The sequence below is a fragment of the Danio aesculapii genome, chromosome 3 (genome assembly GCF_903798145.1).
Source record: "Danio aesculapii chromosome 3, fDanAes4.1, whole genome shotgun sequence".
NCBI classification, from domain to species: Eukaryota; Metazoa; Chordata; class Actinopteri; order Cypriniformes; family Danionidae; genus Danio; species Danio aesculapii.
The window spans coordinates 11,135,748-11,160,873 of NC_079437.1; the positions used below are offsets into that span (position 1 = coordinate 11,135,748).

General features: G+C 35.8%; 2 protein-coding genes across 2 annotated transcripts; both read right to left on the minus strand.

Moving 5' to 3' along the window:
- Positions 1–549: 549 nt before the first annotated feature.
- On the minus strand, positions 550–11,306 carry btbd17b (BTB (POZ) domain containing 17b). Its single transcript, XM_056453125.1, is given in 4 exon segments — positions 550–3,965; positions 6,968–7,253; positions 10,330–10,430; positions 10,432–11,306. Coding segments are annotated over 4 exon segments (1,545 nt in total). The 5' UTR covers positions 10,515–11,306; the 3' UTR covers positions 550–2,890.
- A 1,280-nt stretch (positions 11,307–12,586) lies between these two features.
- Positions 12,587–24,824, minus strand: ccdc137 (coiled-coil domain containing 137). The gene is made up of 6 exons (XM_056453126.1): positions 24,687–24,824; positions 23,978–24,105; positions 21,031–21,241; positions 16,049–16,125; positions 14,140–14,219; positions 12,587–13,887 (listed from the first exon to the last, which is right to left on the minus strand). Exons 1-6 carry the CDS (start codon positions 24,731–24,733, stop codon positions 13,696–13,698), a joined length of 735 nt encoding a protein of 244 aa, XP_056309101.1. The 5' UTR covers positions 24,734–24,824; the 3' UTR covers positions 12,587–13,695.
- Positions 24,825–25,126: the final 302 nt, after the last annotated feature.

Sequence of the window (25,126 nt, forward strand, 5' to 3'; positions counted from 1 at the left end):
CCAGCCAGGCTTTAAACCACTCTCTTAATTATAACAGCTCAATAATACGTATCGCTGTTGACCACCAGAGGGCAAGGAGAGAGCGGATGGTGAAGCTGGGTATAAAATGCCGGGTTGTTTTTGACAGACTAACCCAAAGTTGAGGTATTTTTTTTTTCACTCTAAATTTTAATTACACCTTTATCCTAACTGTTGGATTTGTCCATATTTGATACAGTGTTGTGTTACAACAACCCAGCATTCCCAAAGTTTCTATGAGTCTCAAACTAACACTATTAATTTATTTTCAGTACATTTTAAAGACGCATCTGTTTAGAGACACAATGCTGCCTAAAAAAAATCTTTAAAGAGGGAGAATTTTTTTTTTTTCATGTAAACATCTAAACCTTTTTCCCCAATCTGATACTTCCAAAGGTGCATTACAGATTTTTCCAGAAGAAACTTTAATTGTCAACAAACAGACAAAGTCTTTTTTGGGTTCAGAAATTTCAATTTTAATGAAACTTAATGTGAATTGCAATATAATGTGAACAAAAATGAATTCAGCACAATATTGTGACCCAATACAAAGTATGTAGAATGGTTTGTTTATTCAGTCAGCAGAGAATTTGTATTTTTATGAAAGCACAAATTATTTATCAACGTCCTCACCGTGTATTTAAAGTCAAACAGCATGACAATATACAAATGTCCCTTTAAAATTTGCATTAAAATTAGGTGAGATTTTATGCAGTATGGTACAATTTGGTTTCTAGTAACCACAACAATTCTTGATTAATTTGACCTCTTTAATCCCCTGAAATAGGGTATTAAATATTGTAGGAGAAAATTGTAGTTTATCTACTGTAAATTGATTGACTGGAGACAAAATCAGCATCACACACATGCACGCACTAGCAAGATGTTTGACCAAAAGACTTTGGGCATAAAAAACAGATGAGTTTTGTTCGCGTGTCTTCTACAATTGATTTTTACATAACACTCAAGTGAATTGATTTCACACCAGTCTATTTCAAAATTAGAATAAAATGTTGCATTCTACGTCTTATTAAATAACTAGCCATTTCTGTATGATTTTTTTCTAAACACATTTTTTTCATCATGTGATGTTGTGTTTAATACAAAAATCTTCCGAATGCATAAACGTAAATGTATCATGCAAAACTTGACTTCAGAGCTATGGGGAATTTTATAAATAACTGGTACAGGAGCTGGACCAGGAGTGTCCAAAGCCTCGTTTCTCATCAGCCTTCATTATGCTTTGACAACCATCAGCCTTACTTTTTATATATACTTTAGCTTATCCATGAACATGAATTCTGCAGGTCCCGTAGGATGTAATGAAGACCACAATTCCCATGATTCAACACTCAGTCGCTGCGTCATCAAACTATGCCTTTGTTCGTTGTGAATATGCACCCTCTGTCAGCAAAAATTAAACATTATACCTTTAGTGTATGAAATTTTAATGAATATTGCTGAGTTCACACCATATGTAAATTTAAGTTTTTGCCCAAATAGACTGCAAAGTCAATGCAAATGCACAAATAAAGGCAAATTTCCACTGGGAGCCACGAATGATGCAGAATGTGTGACACGTTCAATGGTATCTAAATGCAGCCTTGATTATGCAAGCTGTCTCGGACCTGCAGTGTCAGACAAAATGCACTCAATTGAGCTAGTGACGTCAGTGTGAGGGGTAGGGGTAGAGTTAAAACTTTATACTTCTACATTGAATGTATGTGTATGGTCCAGTGCAGCCTTCATGTGGTCACGACCCATCCACAAGGGGCGCCAGCTTCAACGCTTCCGATTCAATTTGAATGGGTGACGTCAAGCATTGCCTGACTGAATTGTGGGTCCGTCGGCGCAGCTTGTTGGGAAGAAGTTAGGAATTCCTCAACTTTTCAAGCGCCAACAGAAGCATCAGCCAATCAGATCGTTTTATGCAAATTACCCAGCTCAGACAGTAGCCGATTGAGGACTTGTTTCATTGGCTGACGCTGCTATGATGATTGCGTCAACCCCAACTTCAGACATGCCCTCTGCCAAACGTTGCTGCTGAAGCCTCGTGTGAATGGGGCATTACATAGCCCTTACTGTGGCTGATGCTGACTCCGACATTGACGCACACCTCTCAAAAAATGTAACTACATGTCGCAACAACGAGTAGCGCAAGCTCTGTGATTGGTCAGCTTGGTAGCTGTGACAAGTGTAGGTGGTTCTGAGAGCCATGATCCCGATTTTTTACAAGGGTCAAGTACCATGAAGGAGCTCCAGATGGAAACTTTTGTTTTGTGTTTACCTCATGATTAAAGTTGTTGCACGTCCGCTGGTTACTGCCATATGAGCAAGTTTTAGCTACTTGTACATTGAGGTAGCATTCAGAAAAACAAAACACCTGCGAAAAAACTCGACACAGAGGAACATTTAAACCTACTGCCAGCTAGTGTTTCGGAAGTGTTATTGCAGAGCAATACAAACAGCATGCAGAAGTATAAATGCATGACTATGCGCAAGGCATCACTCAACGCGGAAGTATAAATCAGCCTTTAGGGGTGAGGTTAGTTGTGCGCATTAAAAAGCATTGCATGCAGCTCAGATTGTAACTGCTCCAGGTCTGCATCCGGAGAGAAAATTGAGATTTTGAATTTGTGTCTTCTGTGCAAGTTTAAAGAATTTTACTCAATATAAAGAAAATTGTGAAAGATGTGAAAAACATGACGTGAGTAAACTAGAGCAAGTGACTTGATGCTTCTCATTTGATGTGAACCCAGCATTACACCTTTGCAGAAAAGAGCTTGCTTCTACATCGCAAAATAAGACGAATCTAGTCTAGACAGCACTTTGACCTTTCAAGAGCAGGACTGGACACCCCCGAGCTTGACTCTCATTTTTTGGATACTATCAGGGTGTGATAGAGAGGCTTCACAATAATGTGCAGGTAAAGCGAGCTGTCTATGAGGTACTCAGATGCTCTACGTTGCAGATCCGCCTCTAGCAGAAAGTCTCCCGCTTCTTCTGTGCTCTGGTGGAAGTTGTAGACATGACGGACCACCACCTTTCCCTGCTTCCGTGCCGAAACGATGACAGTTTTTTGAAAGCTGACGCCAGCAAAGTCTGGGCTTGAAGTAGCCGGAGTGACGATGATCCGAGGACGGCCTGCGTCAGTACGAGTCGGCAGCATGGATCCCTGCTCTGGATAAGAGGATCGCACGCTGAGAGGAAGCCAACGTGGAGAGAACAGAGCGTTCCATGTTATGCGTTTGCTAACGTCATGGCCACTTGGTCCGAGTTGAGTCTGAAAACTGAAGCTTCGGTCATCCCTTGTAGGGTTGTTGATCACCCATGGTGAGCCCCAAGACAGCGACAGGTAGTTTCGTGGAGTAAACAGGCTGCAGTTTACGTCGTAGTACTTTGCGAGCTGGATTGGCGAAGCTGCGTGGAATTGGAAGGCCAGAAAAAGCAGGTCACGTACAGATTCATAGTATTTCAACATCAGAGGAGACTTCTTCTGAAGGTGGAACAGGTTTTGTGGAGATATCATAGCATAGCGTATTGCCTTGAGCGCATTCTCGGCTGTCTCATCTGAAGGCTGGTTTTGGTTGATCCATGCTTCCAGGGCTTCGTACAGCTCCAGTTCGCTTTGCAGGACCAGATCTGATCGCTGCAGCAAGGACAGCAGCAGTTCTCCACTCACCGAGCTCCATTCGGCGCTCTGTAAAACCGACGACAGGTTCCAGGACAGATACTGCAGGCAGCTGTTCTGTAGCGTCACATCGCCAATTTGGGTGGCGTATTGGTACCAGGCTACAACGTGACCCGTAGGGGAATCACTGGACAGGTGCTGAGTCATGTATTGGGTCAGGCCCTGCTGGAGGTCCCACACGTGATACTTGGTGGCCAGCTTGTGTAAAGGGATGGCCTGGTTCAGACGCACTGTGATGTCTCCACAGTATAAGTACCTGCAGGGAAAGAGGTCAGGTTGTTAAAATAAACTTTCCTATGGATGCTTTGCTTAAGATAACCTTGATTGCCCTGGAATTTACCCTCCATTACTTACAACGAATGGTAACATCACACCTGAATGGGCTAAACGGTGCGAAAATAAACTTTATCTACATTCTTCAGGGTAAAATCTAGAAATATTCCATTGTGTCCTTGTACATTTTATATATATACTGCTCAAAAAAAAATAAAGGAAACACTTAAACAACACAACGTACCTCCAATTGTTCCCTTTATTTTTTTTTTTTAGGCAATATATTTTATCATGGACCACAATTGTTGTGGAAATTATTGTTTAAATACTATATGTGGTTTTAATTTCCACACAAAGTATAACCTCTTAAGGCCCAAGGTGTTTCAAGAGTTCACACTTAAATATTGTTTGACAACTGTTAGCAGGTTTGGCATGCTGTCCCGGGAGAGAACCCTGAGCTCGGAGATAGGTGAGCCCAGGGCTCCCGCCTGGTCCATAGAGCATATGAGGGGAGAACGAGGTCAGGTGGTTCTCGAGAGCTCCCCGTGGTAAAAGAAAAAAGGAGGAGAAGGGGTGGATGGGGGGTTTCTTCGGAAAACGAAGATAAGAGAGTAGTTCTAGCTAGGCTACTTATAGTGAGTTGGGGTTAATCTGATTGGCTAACTAGTGAATGTAGATGAGTGGCCAGCTGCAGTCAATCATATCTCGTGCTCCTCTTGAAATTAGTTTGAAAACTTCACTTTTTACATGCATTTTTTTCTCTTTGCTATTTGGGCTTATTGGAACCTAATTAGAATAAAAATCTAAGTATCATATTTTGATATGATGTACGTTTAGGGAAAAAATTATGTCCATATATGTGGACTCGTGGTCCAAATTTACATAAAACACTTTTTCCTGAAATTTTTCATTCATTCATTTTCTTTTCAGCTTAGTCCCTTTATTAATCTGGGGTCGCCACAGCGGAATAAACCGCCAACTCATCCAGCATTTGTTTTATGCAGCGGATGCCCTTCCAGCTGCAACCCATCACTTGGGGAGAACATGCAAACTCCACACAGAAACGCCAACTGACCCAGCCAGGGCTCGAACCAGCGACCTTCTTGCTGTGAGGTTTCAGCACTACCTACTGCGCCACTGCATTGCCCCCTGAATATTTTTTAATGCATATTTAACATAGAATTTTTTTTTAACTTGCTTTGACTATCAAAGAGTAAAAACAAAAAAAAAATCCCATTTTGGACAGTTAAAAATGGTGTTTGGGACATTTCATTTGCTGCAAAACAGTTGCAGGATGACACTGTATGTCTGTAACAAAATATAAAACATTCAAAGTATTTTAAATAGCCACTTGAGTGCTAAAATGTGCTGCCCACGTATGTGGACACTCAAGCCCTAGGGGGTTAACACTGACATAAAATATTACATTTAAATAACATTTTACCTATTTTATTGAGCCAAATTGTGTCAATTTAATGTAACAATCAACATATATATATATATATATATATATATATATATATATATATATATATATATATATATATATATATATATATATATATATATATATATATATTTTATCTGACATAACGTGAGGGCTAGTTATAGGATAGATAGATCGACAGATCGATAGATAGATCGACAGATCGATAGATAGATAAATAGATAGATAGATAAATAGATAGATAGATAGATAGATAGATAGATAGATAGATAGATAGATAGATAGATAGATAGATAGATAGATAGATAGATAGATAGATAGATAGATAGATAGATAGATAGATAGATAGATAGATAGATAGATAGATAGAGCGATTGATTGTGGAAATGTATGTTTATTTACTAAATCAGGTTTTCGTTTCCCTTCAAGATCTAGAAAATAAAATAAAACAGCTTTTCTTAAAATACAATGCTAAAATATAGAGCAAATAAGCTTCTATCATAATTCTGTGTAATGTAAAAATGAAACGACATATTACTTCTGACATATATTTGTAGAATCATATAAAATAATGTGATTGTACTTCATTTTAACAAATGGTTTTAAGATTTTAAGTGGGCAATATAAATTTCAAATAATTTCCATCTCAAGTACAAATCCACAACGAGCAACAGCTTATTTTACTGTCTACCAAAGTCCACTAAAAGGGGAAAGGATTACATCATATGCTACCAATTAGTGGCATGTTATGGCCTATTGATTATAGATTTAGGCAGCTAACTAAAAGGCTCTATGTTCAAGGGTAATGCATGTAATGCGTCTCCTCAACCCCAGGCTGCTCCATTAGGTAATCATTCTAGTTCTGTACATCCCTTTAGATTAAACAAATAATATCTAAAGGACCTGTACCATTATTGGGACTATTTGTTTATTTTTTATATTAATTTCAGTAATAGTATTGAATAATATGCAAATGTTTGTGTGATTTATTTACAATACTTTTTGTAAAGTAATATTTTTCTGTCTTGAAGTAGACAAAATAAATGAGAGACTTGCTTTGTTTACAAAACAAGTGGTTCTAATTGGATTTGCTTTATTTTTTATTTAATGTGCACTGAAAAAAGGATTCATCTGATTTGCACATTTTTTTTAAGGTAAGTGGTTGCAAACTATTTATATGGGCTAAATTTAAATAAACAACTTAAATTCAGTCCATTTAAATAGTTTGCAACCACTTACCTTAAAAAAAATAGTAAATCCAATGAATAATTTATTTCAGTGTGGTAAAATTTTTAGTTACTATACTCACAAAACCATTCCAAAAAAAATTAACAAAATTTTGCACGGAAAAATCAACAAGATGTCTGAAGATTCTGTCATTTTTGCATAGTAAAGCTTAAATACAAGTTAAAAAAGTATTAATTATTTATTATTTATTTCATGTGGTATATTTTTAGTTACTACACTCCCAAAATTATCTCTTATAAATATATATATATATATATTTTTACAATATTCTAAATAGCAAAATGGCTCACCTAACGAACTTCTCAAAGACGGCAGCGCAGTCTGGAGTCTCTCTGAGAACCATGGCGGTGGAGTTACGGGTCTGCAGGAGCTCATCAAACACGTCGCTCTGCAGAGTCAACACCAGCGAATGCACCTGGATCACCTTCACCTCATCCGTGTTGACAGTCTGAACGCGTAAGGTCACATCACTGCCGTTTCCCTGGGTCAGCAGAGCCTCCATGCGCTGCACCAGTGCCATTGAGTGGTTCAGTGTGGTAGCAGTGTTGTCCAGCAGCACATCCGGCTTTAATGCAGCTACAGGAGATGCAGAAGATAGACATCATGTAAAAAATGCTGGAATTGGCACAATTCCTTCAATGTTATCCCAACACAAACATGTTAAGTTGACTTTATTGTACTTGCAAATGTAAGTGGATTGAACTTAAAACCATTAAGTTGTCCCTAAAAAAAATCTTTGTAATTTTGTTGACTCGTTTTAAATAAGTAGGTTGAACAAACAACAAAAGTCATTTTGTTGAGTGCAGAAATAGGCACAAACGCTGTGACTGGAGTGGTACCCCTTTCAAAAGATTTATTTATTTGTTTATTTGGTACTAATATGTATCTTTACAGGGATAGTTCACCACAGAAATGCAAATCTAATCACTATTTACTCACCTTTAAGTGTTTCCAAACCTTTATGAGTTCCTTTCTTCTGTTGAACTCAAAAGAAGATATTTTGAAGTAAGTTGAAAACCTGTAACCATTGACTTCTATAGTAGGAAAAACAAATACTATGTATGTCAATGGTTAAAGTTTTGCAACATTTTTCAAAATATCTTCTTTTGTGTTTAACAGAAGAAATAACCCCATGAAGGTTTGAAACAAGTAAATGATGTGTAAATGATGACAGAATTGTAATTTTGGGGTGAATTATCCCTTTTTAAGATAAACATGGTTCCTTTAGATACTAATATAACTGTTAAAGGGATGGTTCAGCCAAAACTGAAAGTTATGTCATAATTTATTCATTGTTTACTCACCATTTACTCGTCAACTGTTTTTCTGTTGTGGTTGAACATAAAAGATGTTATTTTGAAAAATGTTCAAAATGAAAAAGAGTTCAAAGAGATATGCACTTAGATTTCAAGAGTTTCCACTTAGATATGCTTAGCGTTTATAGCAGGTTTGGCATGCTGTCCCAGGAGAGAACCCTAAGCTCGGAGATACTTGAGCCCAAGCCTCCCATACGGTCATTAAGCATATAAAGGGGGTCTGAGATCAGGTAGGTCTCGAGAGCCCCCCTTAGAAAAGGGAGAAAAAGGAGGAGATGGGGTGGAAGGGGGGATTCTTTCAAAACGAAGATAGAGCAGTAGGAAGAAAACGATCCATTTATAGTAAACTAGGATCACTCTGATTGGATTATAACTGATTACAGATGAGCAGCCAGTCATGCTCAGTCATATCACATCCTCCTCTTGAAATTAAACTTGACTTTTCCTATTATAGGTGTCAATAGTTACTGGTTTCTAAAAATATCTTCTTTTGTGTTCAACAGAAAAAGGACATTCATAAAGGACTGAAACCACTTAAAGGAGAATAAATAGTGAGCAAATGTTCATTTTGGGGTGAACCATCCCTTTAATTTTTCATTAAGCATCCTTCAGGTACTAATATATGCACTTACTCTAACCTTTATTTCTGAGAGTGCAGATTGTGTTAAAAGAAGAGCCACCGAAGACAGAAAGTGCCTCACAACTTCCAAAGAATAACTTTGCACATTCAAAAACAAGAACAATGTACTTTATCAGAGGTTTCAATGTTCCTGCATGCATTTGCACTGCATATTTTAACAGTTAGTGAATGATGAGAAAAATCACTCATAGTAAGAGACACACAACTGTAGCCATTCCTATTAGTAACTGATGTTAAAATTTAAACACACTCTGAAAATATGTTTTCCATCTATCTCTTTTTGCCCTTTTTAGGTAATCTAAATCACATCAAATTAAGCATTTAAGAGGTTATGTTGGGTTTCAGCTTCCAAAGGCACTTTCAATGTCAAAGACCCCGAATTCAGGCTGAGGAAAAAGCGAGGAACGTGCAAGCCTGAATACAAAATCACAAGCAAGACCTTGTTAATGAAAGGCTCTGACTGCTGCCCGCTGCTCTTGAAGTCACGTGACTCATTCACTTGCACCTGATCAGTTCAGACATTTGAAAAGCTACTGCATTTCCTCTAAACATGGTGAATTTACAGTAATATGCAATTTTACGTCTGTATGAATGTGTAGAGGGGGAAAAAATGACATTTAAAGGGACAGTTCAGTCAAAAATTAAACTTCTGTCATCATTCACTTGTTCAAAACCTGTTATTAAAGGTTAGAAATGCTAAATTAATCACTATTTACTCACCTTTAAGTGTTTCCAAACCTTTATGAGTTTCTTTGTTCTGTTGAACACAAAAGAAGATGTTTTGAAGAAAGTTGAAAAACTGTAACCATTGACTTCCACAGTAGGAAAAACAAATACTATGGAACTCAATGGTTACCGGTTTCCAACATTTTTCTAAATATCTTCTTTTGTGTTCAACAGAAAATAAGCAAGTCATAAAGGTTTGAAATAAGTAAACAACGAGTAAATTATGACAAAACTGTGATTTTTTGGATGCATTAACCCTTTTTAAGCTAAATGTGGTTCCATTGGATACTAATATTTACTGTTAAAGACATAGTTCAGCCAAAACTGAAAATTCAGTCATTATTTACTCACTATTTACTTGTCACCTGCTACTGAATTTACAGTAATATGCAACAATACGTCTGTATGAATGTGTAAAGGGGGGAGGGGAGGGGGGGGGTGACATTTAAAGATACAGTTCAGCTAAAAATGAAACTTCTGTCATCATTTACTTGTTCAAAACCTGTTATTGAAGGATTTGAAAGGTATTGAAAGACTCTTATGTTAAACACAAAAGAAGATACTTTGAAAAATGCTGGAAACCGGTAACCATTGACTTTCATAGTATTTATTTTTCTACTGTGGAAGTCATTGGTTTCAGGTTTCAAACATTCTTCAAAATATCTTCTTTTGTGTTCAACAGAGGAAAGAAACTCATGGAGACAATTGATGGTGAGTAAACAGCGGGTAAATGAGTGAACTATCCCTTTAAGGGCATGTGAAATAAATCATTGTATTGTATCATTCCTCAAAAAGCTATCAAAAATTGATAGCTGTATAATAAATAATAATAAAAAATTCTGGTAATATCAGGGCTTCATGTTTTGAGATAAACAGTACATTTTTTATAATGTTCTCACATAACATACAAGAGTCACACATCTAAAAATCTAGCAACTATTTAAAAACATTAATATAATTTTAATCTTACCTCCAGCACAAAGTGCAACATAAATGCTGGCCAGATAAACTGCGACAAGAACACTTCTTCCTCCAGACTTCACCATGTTGTCCTTGTTTCTTTTTATGTGCCTTTTCCCCCACTCGGGTCTCTCTATCAGTATGAGCTGCCTGTCCCACACTCTTTATGTAGGACGCTGGCACATCGCTGAGCATCTCGCAGCCTCACGAAGCCCATTGATTGGTGGAATCCGGCTGGGCCGTTGTCATGACGACCACTTTGATTGTGAGTTGTTTCTCCTCTTTCAATGTTACATGATATTGATCTGCGGCACCGGGCCGTGTGTTTGGACTGTATAGTGGGCGTCTGGAGTGGGATGCTGTCTACACATGGGGGGCTGCTGTTGCCACTGTGTTTGACTGAAATAAAGGAAAAGATGAATATTATTGCACATTGTTGCAGAATGTTGCATTGCACGGAGGAACATCTCAAAACACCAAAAAAATGCACTTTGCAATCATTGGATCACCATAGAAGATCAGCAATTCCATGCAGTTTAACAAAATTGTGGGTTTTTATGATAACTATTGTTTCAAACAAATATTTTAAACAATTCTCATTAACACATTTAGCACAACATCAGTCCATAGGCTATACAAGTAACCAAACGTAACAATTTAAGTATAAGTTAAGTATTTGAGCTAATTCATAAGCTCACAAGCTAATTCTAACCCAGACTCATTCTGATTGCGTACCTCATATACATTTCTGGAGAGCGCAAAATACGTCCCAGGAGCTACTCTTTTTGCAGTTTTTGTTTTTCGCAAATCCACCGGAGGCCACTGTTTTTGCATTTTCAGATCCTAAATTTCTCTCACACAGCCATTCCCGCCTGATGTTCTCACGTAAATCCACCGGAATCGGCTGTTTACTGACTAACTGACCAGCCGACCATCCATCCTACCCGCCCCCTTCCCTAAACCCAACTAATACTGTTTTAAAAAGCACCGATTGGCCACCCATAAATCAATCATCACTGGGGGATGAGCAAATGAGAATGAATGAGATCGTGCTATAAAGCCGATATATTATATATATATATATATATATATATATATAAAAGCAACAAGAAATATGTGATTTGTAATGGTAACTCAAGCCAATTTGTAAGTTCATAGGTATGAAAATGTATAATTTTTAAAAGGTGTGCTACAAAACCCCACCCCTAAACCCAATCACCATTGGGGATGAGCAAATTATATGAATGAGATTGTGCTATATAGCCAACACAGACTAACGTTATGCTATTTATGGAGTTAAGCATCTTCGAGTTTAAGAGAATTTTTAAAAACTCTCAAAAAAAAAACACCATCGCATTTAAAAAAATAAATTAAAGCAACAAGAAATGTATTATTTTAATGCTTACGCCAATTCGTAAGTTCATATGTACAAAATGTATTCTTTAAAAAGAAGCACGCCACAAAAGCCCACCCCGAAACCCAATCATCATTGGGGATGAGCAAAATTATACCATGTACGAATGAGACCATGCTATATCAAAAAGTTACAAATTATTGACTCTGCTTTCCCCCACAGTCCAAAGACATGCGCTATTGGTGAATTGAATAAACTAAATATGAGTGTGTTTGTGAATGAGAGTGTATGGGTGTTTTCCAGCGCTGGAAGGGTATCCGCTGTGTAAAACATATGCTGGATAGGTTGGCAGTTCATTCCAACATGGCGACCCCTGATGAATAAAGGGACTAAGCTGAAGAAAAAAAATGAATGAATGAATATTTTCAATAGTTTTAACAACTCTCTTAAACTCGTATCACAGTTAGCACGACATCAGTCTGTGTAGGGTATTTCATTCATTTCATACAAAATGCATTAACAAATTCAAAAGACTTGAAACACTTGTCCAAAACCATGTATTTTTATTGGCAAATTTACAAACTCTTTTCCACTGTATTTTAAAATCCACTGTCTGTTATTTAGCTCCAAATGACATGCTAAAGTCAAAATGAACAGTTGTGAATTCTATACAAATAAATCCTGTTTTTTTTATTCTGTTGTTAATAGGAAACGCTGACTAAAGATATGCAACTACACAGAAAAAAATTATTCAAAGAGGATTCCTTGGATTTACTCAATTTTTTTTACGTTAAGTGGTTGTAAACAATTTATTTGGGTTGAATTTAAACAAACAAATTAAGTTGAACATTACAAAATTTAATTTGTTTGTTTAAATTCAACACAAATAAATTGTTTGCAACAGTTTTGCATGCAACACTTTATTCAGTGTGTGCAGAATACAGATGATTTTAGATTGTGATGAATTCTGATATTGTGAAAAACAAAAACCCAAGAGCAACACAGACAAATGCCTGAGAAAGAAAAAATATCTTCTCTTCTTGCTTTATTATTATTAATTCTTCTGTTTTTTTCTTTTGACATCTCTCAGAAAATGCATTTAAGCAATTTTTGAGTTTACATTTTCCACTATTTTTATGCAGACCTTAAACCAGATGTCGAAAACAAAGCTGTTTTACCCCAAATGGTCATACCAAGCCCCTTTAATATTTATTCTGTTGTCTACAGTTCAACTGCTAACTTTAGATAAGGCATCAGATAAATAAGTCTGCTCATCTTACAATAAGATAAAAAATAATTTAGCAAACTTGTTGCAAACAATGTATATGGGCTGAATTAAAGCAAACAACTTTTAGTAATTAGTAAATTAGTAATATTTAATAATGTTTAACTTAATTGTTTAAATTCAGCTTAAATAAAATGTTTGCAACCCCTTACCTTAAAAAAAATTGAGTAAATCCAATGAATCATTTTTTTAGTGTACATGAGATATAATATTGCAATTCATTAGGCTCACATCTAGATGAGACGGTACATCTGCACTCATAAACAACCTCAAAGCAGCTCTTTAAAATCAGCAAATACTGATACAACAGATCCCTAAGCTCAGTATGAATGTATTATCTGAGAAAAAGCTGTAACCACATTCAATCATTCTCATTAAACAGCATTAAACTGACTGAACAAGACTGCTAATTTTATAGAACTGCTCATTAATTTGAACTTGACTTAAATTGAGCATTATTGCTATTAAACAAACTATTTACCTATTAATCTCCACCCATGCAGATGCTTCTATACAATGCAGAATGTGTCAAGTGCAATAGAAATAAACCATTGCAGCATTTTTTTGTTTTTATAGGCCAAATGCATCACAGTGCATTACATAAAAGTGTGGTTTTGTCTTATACACAGTTCTGCTACACCCACTTGTAAATATGTTACCAGAAATGTCTTCAATATGGTGATTTGAACCAGTAGAGATGAAGCAAATATGCAATACAAAGTGATAGAATCAGAGCATCATGTAGAGTTTGTGGCACCGCTGTCCCTCTCAGGTTTGTGTCTCTGCTTCTGCTGCTTCATCTGTCTGTACAGCTGCACTACCCTCTCACGCTCTTCCTCCATCATCCTCTTCCTCGCCATCGATGGTTTGTTCACCGACACAGAGCTGTGGCCAAGGAGGGAGCTCAGGAGAAGACCTTTTGATGCCCCCTGTGGAGACAATTATAAAGAAACAGCATCTCAAAATCATGTAGACCAGTGTTTCTCAACCACGTTCCTGGAGGACCACCAGAAATGCATGTTTTGGATGTCTCCCTTGTCTGTCACACCCATTACAGTCTTTCAGTCTCTGCTTTGATGATCTGAATCACGTGTGTTTGGTTGATACATGGAAAATGTGCAGAGCTGGTGGTCCTCCAGGAATGCGCGAAACACTAATGTAGATGCATGTAGGCTAATTACCTGAGGCTTGACTGTGGCTTTCTTTGGTTTGACGCTCAGTGATGGAGGTGCCATGGCCACTTCTCCAAATTGTACCTCATCTAAAAGAGAAATTGTGCTCATTGTACATTGTACTAATAAAAAAAAACTATTAAATTATCTTATACAACAAAAAACTTTTTATCTTTAACAGGTTCAGAGATGCATAAGGAATCACTTGAATGTTGTTCTGTAACTTTGTAATAAGTCTACTGTATGTATGATTTTATTTTATTGTTATATGTGTATGGGATTTGTATGATTTTTTTTACTAGTAGATTAATCCAAAATTTGTAACAATCACAGAGAGATCACCTTTCGTGTCATTCAAATCACAAGCATGAAAGCATTTAGGCTTTCCTGAAAAATATAATGATGATGGAAGAAGTTGTGGTGAGTTATTCGGGATGTGGTGTGTTTCTTAGGTTATTAAAGGTGTTTTCTGTCACGACTTTAGCCTGCATGAATACATTCAGTGTAAGCTTCACAATTAATCATTAAAAGATCGAGATTTCAACACCTGCGCAACATAAATTATAAAAGATGGAGATTTGCATATGCTTATTAATCTTTCGAATCGCTGCATTCAAATCTGTGTTTGAAAAACGCAAAAAACAAGAAAGAGATTCAGTCTTTAGTTTTTGGAGTTAGTTACAAACAGTCAAATAACACAGAAGCACTGGGACAACAGTTTATAGTTGTTGTTTAATTTTAAAGATTAAAATCAATGTCATAGGTATTTAACTTGATGCTCAAAAATGAAAGTTGTATTCAGCAAATACATTATTTAACAAATAGGTGGCAACAGCCAATTCTTCAGAAATGATCCATCTAGCAATAAAGCATGAAGTTTTATGAGGGAATAACTGAATCATTTATGAAAATGAGACTAAAATAAATATGGGTTGTACAAATTATAATGTTAGATTTCTAAATTTAGCGTTATCAGCAACAGTAGTAGTAACAGTGAATTTGTCACAGTACTGAATATTTTACTATTTATTTTTATTTAGCTGATCATTTCTTCATTTTATTTTTTTAATAAAATTACAGCTTCTAAGTTCTGTTTATTAAAACTAAAAGTGTCTTGCAGTGCTGTTTTTTGTAATAAATGGAAAGCAAATTACATTTGTCTCCTTTTTGGCTGATACGAAAAATGGTCCGATCCGTGAATTCAAAACCATTTTGTGATCTGAACCATGAGATTTGTGATCTGTTACACCACTATTATTTAGGTAGAGGCTTTAAATATGCATTTTATGGCTTATTTTTCTGTTTTATTCCAATATTTGTATTCTTGACCAAATAAAGAAATAATAAAAATTAAATAAATGGAATAAATGAATGAACAAAAAAATAGATAAATAAATAAATACGTGAGGATTTTTTTTATATCCAGTCAAAATTATTAGCCCTCCTGTGAAAATTGAATTCTTTTTCAAATATTTCCCAAGTGAGGATTACCAGTGCAAGAGAAAAGTAGAAAGTGTTTTTTTTATTTTAGGTTGGCTAGAATAAAACTTCTGAAAAAAAGAAAGTAAAAACAGCTCAACTCATTATTAGCCCCATTTTTTCCGATTGGCTTCATAAACCACTGTTGTCCAATAACTCGTCTAATTACCCTAACTTGCCTAATTAACCTAGTTGAGCCTTTAAATGTCTCTTTAAGCTGAATACTAGTGTCTTGCAAAACATCTAGTCAAATATTATGTACTATACTGTCATCATGGCAAAAACTATTTTTAGCTTTGTTTTTATATGTGTTGGAAATTCTTCTTGTTTAACATCAATAAGGAAATAGCTGCAAAATCATTGATTTCACAGAATAGCTAATAATCTTGTCTTCAACAGTGTATATTTAATTCAAGAAGATGTAAGTATTGATGTGCACCTTTAAACATCTCCTCCTCGTCACGTTCCGCTTGCTGGTTTAACTTCTTTTTCTGCTGCTGTAGTTTGAATTTATCCCTAAAAGCAGAACACACTTTAATATACAATGATATTACCATTACACATATTTACAGATAAACACTGCAACATGGAAATGAAGGGTGTTCAACACACATTTTACATTACATTTACATTTAGTCATTTAGCAGACGCTTTTATCCAAAGCGACTTACAAATGAGGACAAGGAAGCAATTCACACAACTATAAGAGCAGCAGTGAACAAGTGCTATAGACAAGTTTCAGGTGTGTAAAGTCTAAGAAGCTAAGCATTAGTAATGTTTTTTTTTTTTGTTTTTGTTTTTTTTTTTGGAGAGAGAGAGAGAGAGAGAGAGGGCACAGTTAGAGGTATAGCCAGAGCGGCAGTTACAGATTAGGAAGGAAAGTGGAGACTAAACAGTTGCGTTTTTAGTCGTTTCTTGAAGACAGCAAGTGACTCTGCTGTTCTGATGTAGTTAGGGAGTTCATTCCACCAACTGGGCAGATTGAATGTGAGAGTTCGGGAAAGTGATTTCTTCCCTCTTAGGGATGGAACAACGAGGCGACGTTCATTTACAGAACGCAAGTTTCTGGAGGGCACATATATCTGCAGAAGTGAGAGCAGATATGAAGGAGCCAAGGTAGAGGTCACTTTGTAAGCAAACATCAGAGCTTTGAATTTGATGCGGGCAGCAACTGGCAGCCAGTGCAAACGGGTGAGTAGCGGAGTGACATGTGCTCTTTTGGGTTTATCAAAGACCACTCGTGCTGCTGCGTTCTGAAGCAGCTGAAGAGGTTTGATAGAACTAGCTGGTAGCCCGGCTAGCAGAGAGTTGCAATAGTCCAGTTTGGAGAGAACAAGAGCTTGAACAATGAGTTGAGCTGTATGTTCAGATAGAAAGGGTCGGACCTTTCTGATGTTGTAGAGTGCGAATCTGCAAGATCGAGCAGTTCTAGAAATGTGGCCAGAGAAGTTCAGTTGGTCATCAATCGTAACTCCAAGGCTTTTTACCATTTTGGATGCAGTGATGGTTGCTCCATCCATCTGGATTGAAAAGTTATGGTGTAGAGTCGGGTTGGCAGAAACTTCAAGCATTTCCGTTTTCGTGAGGTTAAGCTGGAGATGATGATCTTTCATCCAGTGTGAAATGTCTGACAGGCAGGCTGAAATGCGAGCTGGAACCGAGGGATCGTCAGGGTGAAAAGAGAGGTATAGCTGGGTGTCATCAGCATGACTATTGCATTAGCGCTGAAACTGACTGACTACCACTGACAGGATTCAATTAGAGGAAAAAAAATTAAATCATTAGCAATATTCAATGTAAAAACAGACTTTATATGAGATGACAGAAAACATTTAAATTCATCTGTTTTTGTTGCAATGAACACAATTGATAATATACTGCAAAGGTTTTGCAAGTAAAGAAAATTTTCGACCAAACAAAGATTTTGCAAAAAAAAAAAAAAAAAAAAAAAAAGAAGAAGAGTCAAATGTGAAGGAATGAAAAGCTTTTGGATTTTTATTCCCCAAACAAAGGTCTTGTCAACAGAACAAAACATTCTGTGAGGGATTGAAAAGACTGCTAGCCAACAACAGTATTGCGAGTAAAAGATTTGGCAAGAAACTGTGAAATATTCTCTTTGGATTTGCAAACAATATTGGCAAAAGCTTGGTAATTGTTTCTCTGGGAAATGCAAAGGCTTTTGACAACAATATTTTTTGAGCAAATTATTCACAATGTAATGATTTGAACTTTGATATCATTTTAAGGGGACATAAAACTTTTGAGAAAAGGTTTTGGAGAGCAAATGAAAAGTTTCTATAGGAAAACTGTAGAAAAGGTGTTGCGAGTAAACTAATGTTTTGAGAGCTAATCAAGTAAACAAGAAGGTTTTGCAATTGAAAAACTTCTCTAAGAAAAAAAATGAAAGTTTCTCTGAGACAGAGTTGTAGTTCACTGGGAAGCTACAGAAACAGCTGTCACAATCACAGAACTAGGGCTGCATGATACTGGAAAAAATCTAACATTCATTCATTCATTCTCCTTCGGCTTAGTGCCTTATTATCAGCGGTCACCACAGCCGAATGAAGTACGAATTATTCCAGCATAGGTTTTACACAGCAGATGCCCTTTCAGCCGCAACCCAGTACTGGGAAAGACCCATACACTCTTGCATTCACACGCACACACACTCATAACACACTCTTAGTTCATCCAATTCACCTATAGCGCACGTCTTCGGACTGTGGAGGAAACCAGAGCACCTGGAGGAGAACATGGGGAACACATGCACAGAAGTCCACACAGAAATGCCAACTGGCCCAGCCGGGACTTCAACCAGCAACATTCTTGCTGTGAGGCGACAGTGCTAACAATTGAACCGCTGTGTCGCCCCAAAATCCAACATTGCAATGTTTTTATTTTGCAATATATATTGTGAATGATATGAACTCAATTTCACCACATGACTTTGAGTTGGATAATTCTGCAGTGGGAGCGCATCTCCATAAAATCGAATAAACTATCTATAAATACAATCAAGAAAGTTATACAATTGAAATAAAATGTTCTATCATTTTTCGAATTACAGTATTCAAGTACAGTAGTTGAATGATAAAAATTTAAATAGCGCAGTAAAATTAATAGTCTTAAAGACAAATATGGTACAATTTCTTAAGCCTGAATGCTTGTAAAATCATTAAACAGTCACAGGCATCAAAAACACATGCAAGTAATAAATTATAATACAAACTCAATATTGCATATCCTGCGATGTGACTATTGTGAATGATTACATTGCGATAGGGCTGGGCAATTTGGCAAAAACAATTATCACAATATTTCTTTTCATATCAGTCGATTGTTTTAGCTGTCTGACGATATAAATAATAAAATAATCAACAAAAGAACAATCTTAATTCAGCATTTACTGTTCAACAACCACAGACATTACCCTCCAACTTATTGAATATTATTATTGTTCAACATCAAAAAATAAATAAATGAATAAAACCGGTTTGGAACAAGTGAAAGGTGAGTTAATGGTCACAGAATTGTTAGTTTTGGATGAACTGTCCTTTTTGAGTATGGTGAATTTAGGGTGAAATATCCTTTAATATACATTTTATTTAGGGATGCTAACGATTACTTGATGATTGATTGATTGTCAATAACTCTTCAATCAATAGACCTTATCGATGACTGATTAAGCATGGATATTTAAAGGTTTAGTTATGCTTTATGCTGTGAGACGCGTCCACACATTACATCAAGTGTGTGCCGTTTACCTTCCTTATGGAGTCAGTCACCCTCTTGACATCGCATATTGCGGGACGCATAAAAAACCTGTTATGCGCAGATCTCGGTTATATCTGGTGTTTTAGTTTTACCTCACAGACTGGCACGAATAGGCCTATGCAGACTCATTTTATAAATCGTGTATCACGGCGAGACATGCAGGGAGCCTCTCCATTCACTCAACGAGTTTCTGAGCTCTCTCATCCTTCAGACCGAGTTTATTCTTCCGAGGTAACTTAAGAATACTATCAGTGCTGCGAATAGCTTGTAAAGACTGACCAGCTCATGCTGCTCAAACCGTACTTCGTTAATAACTAAAACGAAACCGGGAAAACAGTTTGATGGATTGTTTTGGCGCTAAAGCATTTACTATAGCGGACTTGTTTTAAAACGATTCACCTCAGATGTTATTCATTCTTCTTGTAAATTAGAATTAAGTTACACATTATACAAAACAAATTCGGTGCAAAAAGATACATTTTCAAAGAAAAATATATAAAGTGTATATATTTTTAGTTTGTGCCCACCTTAAACAACTGCGGGTGGATGATGTTTAGCTCTGCGGAAAATAAGTATTTTACTAATGATCCACTGCTGTTGTAAACATCCGTCATATATTTGCTGCATTTTTAATATCATTATTTTAAAGATTACGTCTTGAGCATTTCTCCTCGGTGATGATGTCCTTCATAAAGGCTGGTTCTTTTACCGTCGATGAGGGACAACATGCATTCCAAAGAAACAAAATTCCAAAGAAAATATCTTAATATTAAAAAGAAAACATAAGCTTGACAACAAAAGTTCCTATCAATGTCATAACAAATGCCCTTAAATAATGCAGCTTGTAGTTTACAGCAAGCATCAAGTGTTCATTGAGATGTGTTTGAGAGTGTGTTGTCTGTCATATCTTTCGTCTGTCTTTTTCAGCATTTTTTTTCTTGTAAGGCACGGCTTTTGAATATGATGACATGAAACTCTGCTGGGTAGTTGCGCTGTTTTACCAACACTTGTTTGGGTCAGTAATTTTATTAGCATCTTTAAGGGTGGAATTATTTTAAATGATGAAACAGGTTTGTAGTGTTGCCTGCTTTTAATGACACGAGTCGTCTGCAGTTTGCAGTGCACGTTGCTCTGTTTTGTGTCGGATTGCAAAAAATTAAGTTGCTCCAGACTACTGATGTTCAGTGATGTTTCTTGTCAACAATGTCTGCGACTTTGACATTTTTACCTTTATTATTTTCTTACCCCTCCAAGTGCAACTAACACTGTATGGCTTTACACTTGTACTGCATGCGGCATCCGCATCTTGTAATGCCTGCGCATCGTTACGCATAGTGCGTAAATATTATCGAGCAATTATCCAACTGTCATTATCGTTGTATCGAAAAAGTATATATCATGATAATTATCGATATCGAATTATTGCCAAGCCCTATATTGCGATAGCGATGCTGAAACGAGATATTGTGCAGCCCTGCACAGAACCATAAGCTTGATGTCATTATTTTTTGATTAAATACATTTTTTGCGTAGCTTGTCAGTGAACTTTGATCTCAATCTACAAACGTGTACTTTGCTGGAGGTTTACTAGAACCAGCTTTACTGACAAAATGCATGTTGCAAAACAAACAACTGAAATGTACATACCATTTCTTTTTAGCAGATTTCTTTTCCCCCGTCGGCTCCTCCTCTTTCTTTAGCTCCACCTCCGGATGTCGCTCCACCTGGTTGTTTGTGAGGAAGAGGACGTGCTCCGCCTCTTCTGTCATGCGGCGGACGTAAGCCTTCTCGGACTCCCTTTGCCTTCTGCGGAAGTGCGGGACAGGAATATCTCCCGAGAGCATCTTCGGCTTTGAGTCTAAAATAAGAAACATGCGTGAGCGTACAGTGATATGTGCCTTCTACCACTTGTAGTGTCACTGCGCAATTAACTTACCTGCAGAGAGAATCCAGAAACTTGCATACAGTTATACACTTTTTCTGCTTAACTGTGCATTTTGTTTATACTTTATACACATTATATCTATTCTACACTAAGACATATACAATAGATCCATTATGTTCACATACATTAAGACATGCACATCTGTTGGCTTGCGCTAAATGTCCTCATAGTCGATTACTAATTGTTAGGCCCACATTGAATCTGAGCATACAGATAATCTGCAGATTTCCGCAGATTTTTAGCTCATCATACAGTATATATTTACTTCTGTAAATGTGTACATTTATATTTATGTTAAATTTATTTCTGTAATAATACTGACAAATTTGAAAATGTTCATATGATTTATTTACAATACAGTTTGTAAAGTAAGTAGATATATTATATAAGAGACTTGCTTTGTTTACCAATTAAGTGGATCTAATTGGATTTGCATTGTAAACGTTTAAGTTATAAAGGAATCATTTTTTATTTCATATTTTAAGTTTTTAGTGGTGATATACTCTAAAAATTATTCCACAAAGTAAGAATTACAAAATTCTGTGTAGAAATAGCAATAAATGTCAGCAGATTCTATTTGGCAAGTTCTTATTATTGCACATTGTATTGTGTATATTATAGTGTTGTAACGGTATGAAAAATTCATATTTTGATTATAGTGACCAAAATTATTATGATTATCATTTTGATCACGGTTTTGATAGCGTTTTGAAAATGCTCAAAAATAAATTATATGCACACTTATGAAATTTTACCAGGTTTTTTGGACCATTTCAACAGGGTGATCTATTTTATAACTGCAACAAGATGCAATTCAATCATTTCTTAACGTTCAAACAGCTATCATAACATCATTTATCAATATATAGACCTTTTGAATTCTCGGAAGCTATAGAAATTAAAAATGCAAAACAGGATATATCTTAGGACCATTGTTGTTGTTTGCATCCCTCGAAATGGTCTAATGGCACCTCTAATTCGGTTCTCTTTTTAGGCAAAATAATTCCCTGAGTGTTGCCGCCTTCTGCCATCTCTCCTTCCCTCATACAGACAATGCTGCAGATGCTTCATCAAAGATTTATCACAAGGTTTCAAAGTTGCGATAATCAAACTTGATTGTAATAATTAAACATTGAAATGGATGGTAATACTAACCAACAGAAAATTTACTACGGTTTACCAAGAAACGGATAATCTTGAAAACATTACAAAACAAAGCATAAGTAATTATCTTAACAATAATTATGAAGTATATTATGGGGTTGTGTACTGTACTATGTACATTATTTTGGTAAAGAATTCATGTATCAAAGAGCATTTAGGGGTTGCTCCAGAGGTTCACTGTACAACAACAGTGATAATAAAACACTTTTAAATCCAATCACATCCTTAATAAAAGTTCAACAATTTGATAAGACAATTGCGTGTGAAAGATCAGTGTGATGTTATGTGATACAAATGTATCGAAAACATTACTTGCCCTCGAGACATTACTGGTCATATAAATAATAAGAGATGCTAAATTATTATTATAAGGGACTCACAGTATATAAGTGGCATATTGGCATCAATGTATAAAATTTTTTTGTAAATGTCATTGTTACTCAATAAAAAAAATATTAAGTTGATTTATTAAAGATGATAAATTATAGACTATTTTGCCAGTTGATCAACTTCAGATGTTTGCTAAGAGGGAAAGAGGGACTTTACTGGTGCTTCTACATAACCTGACATAAGCGCTCAATTTGTGAATTGCAAGGTCCTGGAACGGATTGGGGTAACAGATCCGGCATGTTACCCGAGGATGTAGAGGTGTCATGGACGAAAGTGAAGAGGGTTGGGGAGACGCGGACGAAAGTGAACAGCGGACAGGGGAGGAGGTGCCAGATCAGATTTCAGAGATGCTGGACCCGGCGTGTTCCAGCACAAATTAAGCCCTGCCTCACATTAAACCTACATGCTTTAAAAGAGTTAATGCCGAATATTCGCAAATATCAGCAGTGTGGAAAAAGGACTAAATTGCAATTTGTAAATGATTTTGTGATAATATTCTAGATTTTTTTTCTTACAATTTCCTTGTGTGCACTGTATTTGTTACATTTTGTTTTTATATAAATATATTTTGTTTTATATAATTTATATTTATTGAACTATGTATTATCTTAGTAATTGATAAACAGTAAACAGTTGTACTAAAAGCCAGTGTTTTTATGATTATGATAACTAAAAATGCACTAACCAACAATCCAGAAATAATTTTTTCATTTTAATTTAGCTGATCTTTGTTAGATACTTGCATAAAAACTACAACAACGCAACAATTTTAAACTGCAAATAGCTCTCTTTTTTAGTTATTAAATTTAAGTTTACTTTTATAGCACTATTAACAACTATCAACAAAAGGTTCATGTAATTACAATTAAAATCAGAAAAAAAAGTTCGATATATTGAAATAAAATGCTCCAGTACATTTTTTTTTTGTTGGTCGTTTTCTGAAAAATATAAATTTCATGCCATAAAAATAAAGTCACTTTGTTCCTTTTTTATCAAATATTTATGAAAATTTACTTATTAAAAACAGATAATATCAACTTAATTACAGAATAAATCACTCAGATAAATAAAATAAAAAAATAAGACTAGCAGTACCTTTTTTCTTCTTTTTAAAGCCCTGTTTCATCCTTTCTTTACTCTTCATGATTTCTCGTAATCGATGAGGAATCTGATTGAGGTGGTCGTCTGATCCAGGGTCTGCATTTTTCTTTGACTTCTTTTTACTACAAAAGACAAGAAACTTTTCAATTAGATACAAATCCCAGACAAAAAAAGTCACTTCATATCTTACAAAATCAGTGATTTTTCATCACTTTTAAACTGTTAGGTAGTGAAGTTCCATAATGGATATGTTAAAACTGTTTAAAAATATATCGTTTAAAACTACACCATCTAACGTTAAGGATTCTACAACACAAATACAGACACGTGTATTTCAAAGTCATTTATATATGTGAATATACTGTTTATGGTGTCAACATTTCCAGGTAATGGACACAGTTTTAGTGAATATATACATACAATAATCATTGGGCTGTTGAAAAAGAGATTTCAAACCCCAAAACAAGCTAAGTTAACCAAACATCACATCTCTAGGTATACAAACTACAAACTCAAGATCTTAACCATTTGTTATTAACTACCATCACATATGTAGTTAAGCTAATGATTCTACGTTCTGCTTTTAAAGGATATTTGATTATTTAATTTATATTTACCAGTTGGCGTTATTTACAGACATAGCTAGCTAATGTTACACATTTCACTGACACACCGTTTCTGAAGTATTGAGCTTTACATATACCTGAAATGTTTATCATTCTTCTGTTTGAGTTGTTTTTCTGTTTTCATTGTGTATTTCTTGTGTAAACAGCGTTTTCCCCAGTTGACTGTAAACTCATGTGTCGCGTGTCTGTTGCTCCAGTCTTCTTCTGCGCCGCGGAGATTTAGCAACACACACCAGCGAGTTACTGCCACACACCGGCTGAGGAGGGAAGCTACGCCGTTCGCGCCGTTTTCTGAGGTAAATTACATTTTAACATTTTCTCAAAAGCACGTATCTTAGGGCTTTTTCTATGTGTCCATTTTAAGTGTGATTTAAAGGTGACCGTTTGTAGGCTATATTAAGATTGTGAACTTATTTCAAGAGTATTACTTGTTGGTAAAAATAAAACCAACTGAGGTAATGTTGGTTTTATAATTGCACATTCGTTTATTTTTAACGGTCCCTACATTGTTTACCAC

Coding starts and splice junctions, on each gene's coding strand:
- ccdc137 (XM_056453126.1), bottom strand. CDS start 24,733: ATGAAAACAGAAAAACAACTCAAACAGAAGAATGATAAACATTTCAG. Junction 24,106..24,686: donor AAGAATGATAAACATTTCAG/GTATATGTAAAG, acceptor TGTCTTTTGTAG/TAAAAAGAAGTCAAAGAAAA. Junction 21,242..23,977: donor CTTTAAAAAGAAGAAAAAAG/GTACTGCTAGTC, acceptor TTCTTATTTTAG/ACTCAAAGCCGAAGATGCTC.